General features: G+C 52.3%; 1 protein-coding gene across 1 annotated transcript in view; it reads right to left on the bottom strand.

Moving 5' to 3' along the window:
• The window catches only part of PLA2G4D (phospholipase A2 group IVD), a 25,376-nt gene that overhangs the window by 14,810 nt on the left and 1,208 nt on the right, over positions 1 to 9,358 (bottom strand). The window contains 7 exon segments of the mRNA XM_006778151.1: positions 2,159 to 2,295; positions 2,649 to 2,712; positions 4,212 to 4,254; positions 4,867 to 4,907; positions 5,640 to 5,771; positions 6,323 to 6,459; positions 6,646 to 6,718. Of these exon segments, the coding sequence (XP_006778214.1) occupies positions 2,159 to 2,295; positions 2,649 to 2,712; positions 4,212 to 4,254; positions 4,867 to 4,907; positions 5,640 to 5,771; positions 6,323 to 6,459; positions 6,646 to 6,718 (627 nt within the window).

Here is a 9,358-nt window from a genome sequence, read left to right as displayed (position 1 = left end):
TCCCGAGTGCAATTCTGGTCAAGGACCCATACCTCTGTTGCAGGCTTAATCCCCAGGCCTGGTCAGGGCACATGCAGGCAGCAATCAATTGATATGTCTCTCTCACATAGATGTTTTTCTCTCTCCATTTCTCCTCCTCCCTTTCATAGTCTAAAAATCAATGGAAAAATATCCTTGGGTGAGGATTAACAACAACATTAAAAAAAGCAATCTGCAGAAATAATGGGGAAGCAGTGGCTTTGGAGTGTTGTAAGGAGGCTGAATGCAGATAGTGACTAAATGTAAAGGAAAACCTTACAATGACTCCAGAGTTTTGGCATGGGTCTCTGGTGTGTGGCAATCAATAAAGATTTATTTTAAAAAATTTTAAAAAGAAGAAAAAATAATAATAGCTAATATCACCCTGGCCAGTGTGGCTCAGTTGGTTGGAGCATCGTCCCATGCACCAAAGAATTGTGGGTTCGATTCCTGGTCAGAGCACATACCCAGGTTGCAGGAAGCAACTGACCAGTGTTTTTCTGACATTGATGTTTCTCTCCCTCTCCCTTCCTTCCTCTCTAAAATTAATAAAAAACACATAAAAATAATAAGAGCTAATATATTTAATGTAATCATAGCTAATATTTAGTTATTGTTTGTGAGAACCACGCCAGAGTCCCCAGATAGTAAAGGCTAATTAGAGTGTGGAGGCCTTGTTGATAGTATGCTGGAATGTCCAGGGCCACTCTGAACACGCTGCAAACCCACAGCGATCTCACAGTATGCTGTGCCCTTCTATAACCCAAATGATTGATGACATTGTTGGCTAGAGGCCTCCTTTGTCTAAATGGTATAATGCATGATACTGACCAGCTAGAGAGGCAGCTGCTGAGATGGAGCTGAGAGATGGTACTGCTACGATGTAAGGCTAAGAGCTCACAGAGAGCTCAGATATAGCTACCACGTTAACCAGCCAGCGTGCTGGGCAGGGGACACAGGAGAAGCTGCTGAGGCAGAGAGCTCAGGTGCCGCTACTATGGGAGGCAGTGAGTCTAGGGGGCAGCATGCAGAGAGAAATGTACTAGTTCACATACTAGCTGTGGGGACAGAGATTAATGCTACTATGTGGGAAAGATATGTGTTCACCAGCCGGTGTCTGGCTGCCTGCCTGTATGGACTTTGCTGTGAGGACTCTGTTGTCCGATGGCCATGTGGCCACTGGCTTCTGCAAAAAAGACTCATTCTTATACACCGACAACCTCTCATGGCTTCTCTGCCTAAGACCCAGCGTCCGAGGAGGTCCAGCCCCAGGGAGAGGGGCTCAGACCCAACCCCTGTAACTAGTGAGCAGAGGATAAAGGAGGAACTTGGACTAAGTTCCCAACAGTTAGTGTAGCGAATAGGGTTCAAGAAGGAACCTACTCTGGCGTAGTCGGGAAGAATTTAGAGTAATATATGGATTCAGAGCAACTCAGAGCAGCAGTGCTCATGCAGAGCTCTTGCTGCCTCTGACATTGTTCTAACTGGATCATGTATGAACTTATAAATAATTTATAAAGAAACTAATGTTTCTTTATAAATTTATAATGAACTAATGTTCCTGTGTTGTACAGGAAATAAGTAGTGTGATAAGATAACCAGAAGTGGGATGTGTGAGGTCTGTTTAAGATGGGAGAGCCCCTCTGAAGGGGTACCATTTGAGCTGAGATCTAAATGAGGAGGAGGAGGAGGAGAAGAAAAAGGAGGAAGAGGAAGCAGCCTTGGAAGGAGACAAAGGGGGACAGGGAACGCCTGGCATGTCTGAGAAGCAAGAAGAGACAAGCTATGGCTAGAGCTTCATGAATGAGGGGAACGTGGGTCAAATGAGGCAGCAGAGGGGGACAGGGGCCAGGCTGTGCAGGGCCTATGGGCACAGACATCAGATTTTTTTCTGAGAGCATCACTGGAGGAGCCATTAAAGGCTCAGACAGACTTAGCGTAACAGCCCCTCCCCACACCCACTCCAGGCCCTGGTGACCCTCCTGCCTGCCAAGGGCATGTGCCTAAGTGGGGGAGGCTGACACAGCCACAGGGGACTGGCCATGGCAGGAGGCAGGCCAGGGAGGGGCCTGCAGCAGCTGGAGCTAGCCCAGGGCCTAGGTTGGTGAAGAATCTCCTGAGCCCAGACCCAAAGACCCACCCTCAGGCGTCCTCTCAGCTCTGCCTCTTGAGCTGCCATGTAGTGAAAGCGGAAGGCTGAGGCTGTGCCCAGGGCCGATATCTGCGTGTCTCAATATGACCCCGTCAGCTCCAGCTCCAGCTCCAGGTTGTCCTGGTCTAGGTAGAGAGTGAGAAGGGTAACATGAGGGGAAGGACCCAAAATACAAGCAGTACTGCCTGGACGTGATGAAGGCCCTGTGGCTAGGCCATGGCAAACAGGGTGCTGGAAAGGGCCTCCCCAGCCTGCTGGGCCCCATCCCCCATGGAACTCCCACCTCTTGTGACATACCCTCCTCCAGGTCAGGGGGACCCTCCTGCCCAGGTGAGACCTGTTGCCCTTCTGCTCTGTGGGCAAGAAGAGGCAAGCTCTGCCCTGCCGCTCACCCCCTGCCCTGTATGGGCTTCCCAGTCACCCCATTTACTCCCCACATTCCAAGCAGAGGTCAGATCTGGTTCTGAGCGGGTCTCACCTGAGTCCTCGGCTGCGCTCCCCGTGCTCTCCAAGCGGATATCCAGGCATGACAGCTCTCGAGCCTGGGGCAGACCACATCATGGGCAGGGGGCTCTGCTGGGGAAGCTGCCGTCCCCTCAACCTCACCCTCTGAGCCCCACTGTCCCAAATCCACCACACACAGAACAGAAAGTGGGGTCCAGAGTGGAACTGGACCAGAAAACCCTCACCCCACCTCTGATGCGCTGAAACTGGTAAGCCAGATGTCCTGGGACAGCAAGGGGAGCCCCATCTCTACTCACCCCCAAGCTCTCCTAGATTTGCCAAACTTCTGGAATCTCTGCAGGCCCCCCAGCTGCCAGACACAGTTTTGTGGTGTGTTTCTTTTTTTTCAGTCTCTACAGCCTCAACCTGGAGGATGTGTTCATTCTACTACAACTGCTCCCAAACCACCCGTCTACAGGGTAATGAAATGGGTCAGATAAATCCTTGACATTTTAGCAACTAGAGTACCTCCCGACTGCCCTCCACTTAACTGACTTGCCAAACGAGACGGCTGCGTTCTCTCTGTAATGCATGCCAGCTGACAGCTGCCCACTCCTGCAGAACTGAGCTCATCAGCATCCCCCGGCCTCCATCACCTCAGATCAGAGGCAGCTGCCATGGGATGACTACTTTAATGTGTGCAGGCATACCTCGAAGGTATTGTGGGTTTCCTTCCAGACCACCGCCATAAAATGAGAGTCACAATAAAGTGACTCAGAATCTTTTTGCGGTGGAAGGTCTTGTCTTCAATTTGTAAACAAATGCAACAGCTCTGAAGAGCAATAAAGCGAAGCCCCATATAAGGAGGTATGCCTGCATTCGAAAAAGTAATACTAGTCTGTCAAACAGGCAGTCGCAGGACCCTGAGGTGGTGCCTCCTTCAATTTGGGGCTCTAGGTGCCTATTCACCTCCTGCTGGGCCTGGCCCTGCTCCTGGTTGGCTTGCTTGTGGGGGACTGCACCTTGAGTAGAAAGTTTCTAATGCGTCTCTCGCCACCACTTGTCCTTTCCTCTCCGTGGCAGCTTTGAGAGCTTGCTGTGTTTAGGATTGCCGACCAGGACTCTCCACTGTCTCAAGGAAGAGCTGACAGACCCCCCTGACCCTATCCCAAAGCTCCCAGATTGGAAGTGCACCCCCCTGGACACCCCCCACCCCCGAGCCTCAGTTACCTCCATATTAACTAATAACCTGAGTGGGGCCAGGCCCACATGGCTTTCGGGCCAGGGCTTCCTCTTTGGGAGCTGAGAACTATGAGTTCATTACAGGTGACCAAACACATCAGGACGGACTAACCATTCTCCCATCACCCCCTCAGCCATACAGCCTTGAGTCAGAACCTTCTCACAGCACAGCCTCAGCCTCCCTCTCTCCATGTTCCCTTTAGCCCCTCTCAGCCCCCCACCCCCAACCACATTCCCAGGTGACCACCTAGCTGGGAGGCCCGGGTGGTCTGCCGCAAAGCCCGGTCCTTGCTTTGTCCCCTCTGGCCCACCCCCACCTCAGCTCCCCTCATAAGCCCGGGAAGGCAATGGTTACCACAAGGACGTTGTTGGTGATGAGATTCTCTGGGCGGCCTGACCTGGAAAATCAAACCGTCCACAGTCTGTCTTTGGAAAAGCAAAAGCTGCCTACGCTAACCTGCCCCCTCCCAGACCAGGCTCCACCCACGTGGGGACTCCTGGATGATGCTGAGGGTTCTCTCAGTCCTGGATACTATTCAGGGTGTGGGGAGGTGCTTCTGAAGAGTGAAAGGTGAAGAGAGAGAGTAGGGCAGAGAAAACACTGACCTTCCTCTCCTCATTTCTCTAAAAGGAACCCCTAGCCTGGCCGGCGTGGCTCAGTGATTGAGCATCAACCTATGAACCAGGAGGTCATGGTTTGATTGCTGGTCAGGGCACATGCCCGGGTTGCGGGCTCGATGCCCAGTGTGGAGCGTGCAGGAGACAGCTGATCAATGATTTGCTCTCATCATTGATGTTTCTATCTCTTTCTCCCTCTCCCTTCCTCTCTAATCAATACAAACATAAAATATATTTTTAATTAAAAAAAGAAGATATCAGATATCTCTCTAAATTGGGCTGGTCAGGCCCAGCCTGTTCCATGGATTATGCTCATATGCCTGCTTACAAGTCCTTTGGTTGATCTCTTACCCCTACCCTCAACCCCCTCCACCTTCCCTCTGAGTACTCACATTTTTTCCATCAGGAACTCCACATCCAGTTCCTCCTGTCCCTAGAATCAAAGATGACCAAGTCATCCACATTTATATAAGTCTTTAGAGTTGACAGAGTTCTTCTACATTCATTATTTCATCACCTCAAGTCTCTGAGGGAGGCACAGTATTCTAAGCCCTCCCATTTTACAGATGAGGAAATTGAGGCTTTGGGGGATGGATGGGCACAAACTAGGAAGAAAGATGGATGGGCTATCTGCCCAAGTTACCACAGTTGATAAGTCTGCAGAGAACAGGTCTCTGGCAAGGCTGAGTGGGAAGATAAGGAGCACAAGCAAAAAAAAAGGCTTGATCCTCAGGGCCCATTTCATCTTCTTCTTGAGTGGGATCCAACCCCAGAACTCTGGCCTCCTCCACCCCGCCTTCACCTGCTGGAGAAAGAACACAGAGACCTTCATCAAACCGGCCTTGGGCACGCGGGAGGTTAGAGGCGGTAAGTAGGAGTGACGAGGCCACAAATGCCCAAAGGGTTAGTTATACGGAGCTGTGTTTTGTGGACATTAGGAAGTTCATCACCAACCAAAACCTCCTCCCACAGACAGTAAAATCTCTCCACTGAATGACTTAGTCTATAACAGTCATGTTGAGTCTTGCCGTTCCTATTAAAATGTAAATATCTCTGGGAGGGGCTTGCCTCTTTCTGTGAATCAGTTCAACCCAGCAGCATCCCAACAGATGGGAGAAACTGTGCAACTTCCTTAGCCTGGATCCCATGGGGACTCCCCACGCACCTGCGGGCGCAGGGAGAAGGTCTTCCGGAGCAGCTCGCCAGGGACGACTTCTGAGATGTCATAGAGAAACTTGAAGCAGGCATCATCCTCCGTGACTGAGTCCTCATCGTAGACACTCAGCTCCAGAACATTCTAGGACAAGAGAACAACTTAGTACGTATTTACTCATGGCTATAGCCTACATCAGAGCCAGAAGAGATTATTATGTCTCCATGCTTTGTACTTCAAAATAAAAATAACAGTAAAACTTACAAGTAGTAAAAGAAAACCCAGAAAAGTTCCCAATGTTCCCTGCTAATTTTTATTTTTATAAAAAATATAATTCTTTCAAAGAATCTTTCCTCCCCCTACTGTACCCCTGCTTTGCTGGTTCCCTAGGGCACTGAGTGTACCAGGTGGTATACTAGGAGTGCATTGTCTTTACCCTCACAGCAGCCCAAGTCAGGAGGGGATTCTTACTGTCTCCATTCCGTGGATGGCCAGAGAGAGGACCAGCCACTTGCTGGAGGTCAGGCCCACAGGCACTGGGCTCGCACACTGTCTCCTATACAGCACATCCAGGCTGGGGCCCAGAGACACCCCCTCCCCAGTTACTCCAAGCCCTGGAGGAAAGTGTGCTCTAATCCAAGAGCCCTCCCTGCGAGAGGTACAGCCTGTCCTCAGGTGGGTGGCATGACTTTTACCTTAACCTGACTCTGGATTAGGAAACTGAAGGTCTCATTCCATACAGGATGGCTGGAGTTGGTGACTCTTTTGGTCTTCAATTTTATTCCAGGTACAGTTGGCAGCTGTAGGACCACATAGGGGTCTGCCTCGCTCACTGCCAATGTCAAGAGAATCAGCGTGAGAGAGAATCCCTCACACCCCTCTCCAGGGGCCTTGCCAGATTCCTACCAAGGCCCCGGAGGCCACAGTGGACAGCCCACCCCAGGCCAGTCCCAAGGCACATGTTGGGCTCTTCCCTTGGGACCCAGTCACCCCTGAAGCCCAGGAGACAGTTACTCACACATGTCAGCCCAGCCTAGGCCCCGAGCCTCCAGGACCCTCACGGTGAGTCGCCAGCAGGCGGAGGCCTCCCCCTGCAGAGAAACGTCAGACAAATGAATCCTTTCTGCTCATTCCTGAGCCCACCAGTCTGGGCCAGACTTCTCTTGAGAGGCTTGGTGGCACTGCCAGGTGCTCTGGGGCCAGACGGCCTTTGCCCACCTCTGTCCTGGGGCAGTGGTCCTGGGCTGCAGCAGCCATGGAACGAAGGAGGAGGGTTGGAATCTGTGGGACTGTCTCCCCATCAGAGACAGGACTGCATAGTGTGGTGGAGAAAGCAGGGAACGGAGGACTAAGGAATGGCCACCACACTGGACATGTCAGTTTGGGGTCGCCCCATCCCAGAGTTTCCAGAGTTCCCTTTGGTAAAGCATGTGACCCCACTGCCCAGCCTGCCCTCTGGACCGGAAGTGGACACATGACTCCAGGGAGGCTGAGCCTTGGGGAGCCACAGGTATTCACCTTCTCTTGGGTGGGAATTAGGAAACTCCAAGAGCATCAGGCGTTACTGTGAGCAGTGGGGGAAGGGTCATTGTGTGTGACGATGCTGGCGGCATCAGTCGGCCCAGAGACAGCCCAGTGAGGAGGAGGAAGAAATGAAGTGGGCAGAAGCTGGGGGTGGAGTGGGGAGTAGGGGGTGGGGGGGAGATAGAGAGAGGAGGAGCAGAAGGTGGCAGGGAAAGCAGAGGACAGGTAGGGTGTGGCTAAGTCCTTCTGGGCACAGGGCACTGGGGAGAAAATCAAACCGTCCTTGGCACTGCTGGGGCCCAGGGTTTCTGCTCTTGGCGAGGCCTGGCTGTGTAGCTTTTGCTGGGCGCCCTGCACACGTTTATTTTATCAGAAGCCCCTGTGATCTGAGGCAGAGGCAGCACCATGCTTGCAAGGTGGACATCTGTCATGGCCGGAAGGGACATGTGGGGAGGAAAACAAAGCTGCTGAGCCTTGCACCTCCCGGGACCTGTCCCCCTGCGGTGCTTGTGAGCAGAAGTCCCTCCCCCCCGGGAGCCGGTCTCTGCTCCGCGAAGGTGCTCCTAGCTGGTGCTCCTCATTAGGGGCTGGCTCAGTGTAAACGGGGCGTGACTCTCCATTCCCCAGAGGGAACCTTACAGGACAATGGACCACAGCAAAGCCACTTGGGACTCATGCCCCGCCCCCGACCCTTCTCCCCTGGGTCCCGGCATCGTCCCTCTCCTGTGGCTCCAGCTGAGTGTCCCTGTCATGGAGTCATCTTTCTGGCAGAGCACATGTAATCCTCCCAGCTGAGTAGGCTTGTTTCTCCCTCCCTGATCATTATGACTGGTCATTACTAAGGGATTAGCTCCAGTGACACCAGCAAGATGTCAGCTCTACAACTCTTAAGCCAGAGGTTGACATTGGCAGGGATTCCATGCGCTTTTAGATGCCTGGCTCCCTCTCCTCCCTGCACCCAGATCCCACCACTACATGCCCCAGAGAAGGTGCTGGCTGGGGTCCCGGGCCCTGCAGGGTGCTGTGCTGCGATGCCCGCTTCAAAACAGAGGGGAGGGCAGGGGCATCCCACCCTCTGAAGTCTCCCTGATGCTCACTTTTCATCCTGTCACGTTGCCCAATTTGAGCATTATTGCTCATGCTCAAACCTCAGGTCACTGAGAGCCTCTCAACCTCAGAAAGCCCCCCAGCCCCTGGCAGGACTTTTTTCCTAGAGCGAAACCCCATTTCTCTTCACCTCTCGGACATCACTAACATGGAACCCCCAGAGGATGGGCTCTGGCAAGAATTCTGACTGGTCATACTAGGGGCAGTAGAGTGGAGTGGACGAGGGCAGCCTCCCAGCCAGGCTGGGTCTACGAGTAAACCCTGGTCCTCCACTTGTTTGCTGTGTGACTCTGGGCAAGTCACTAAACATCTCAGTGCCTTCTTTTCCTCATACGTAGTGGGACTAACCATAGTTTCAACCTCACACAGTGTTCTGAGGCTAAAGGTATTCATGTTTATAAAATGTTTAGCAAAAAGCAAGCAGTTTCTATATAACTGCTCTTATGTGCTTGTTATGTTTCTAGGTGCTGGACTAACATATTACATATATGAGCTTGATTTATCCTCCCAACAACCTTATAAGATAGTGGTCTCATTTCCTCCCGTTTCACAGACGAGAGAACTGAGGCTCAGGAAGGATAACTTGCCCTCAGCCTCGGAGCTAGTCGGTGACATCGTTAGGGTTCAAACCCAGGTCAGGGAGGCCAGAGCTCGCGACCCTGTGCTACTCTACCTTCCCAGGTCTGTGCTTCTCGGTCAAACCGTGCAAACTGCCCCCACTGCCCGGAGGGTATCTAGAATCTCATAGGTTTGTTTTAGCCAAATATGATATTGAACGAACATGTTAACTAATAGGATTCTTTTTCCTCTGGGGCCTTGGGGCTCCATCTTCCCCATTGAAAGATGGTCTCACTGGGAATACTGTTCATTGATGACTGACCCTGGACACTTCGGAGGAGTCCTCCAGCAGGGACCCCTACCCAGCTTCCTGCAGGGTCCTGGGAGTGCCTCCCTGCAAAGACTTCCAGCCACTGTCTCCCCCAGTGCAGGGACCCTGGGACCTATTCCATCCTCCTCTCTGTGCAGAGGATCATGGGGGATACGGCCCAAAGGAGTCCCCAACCAAGGCCCAGAGTACCAGCGATCACGGTCTTCAGCAG

Source organism: Myotis davidii, unplaced genomic scaffold (assembly GCF_000327345.1).
Source record: "Myotis davidii unplaced genomic scaffold, ASM32734v1 scaffold46, whole genome shotgun sequence".
Classification (NCBI taxonomy): Eukaryota; Metazoa; Chordata; class Mammalia; order Chiroptera; family Vespertilionidae; genus Myotis; species Myotis davidii.
Note: the sequence above shows the minus strand (reverse complement) of the source record. Positions and strands in the feature narration are given on the sequence as shown.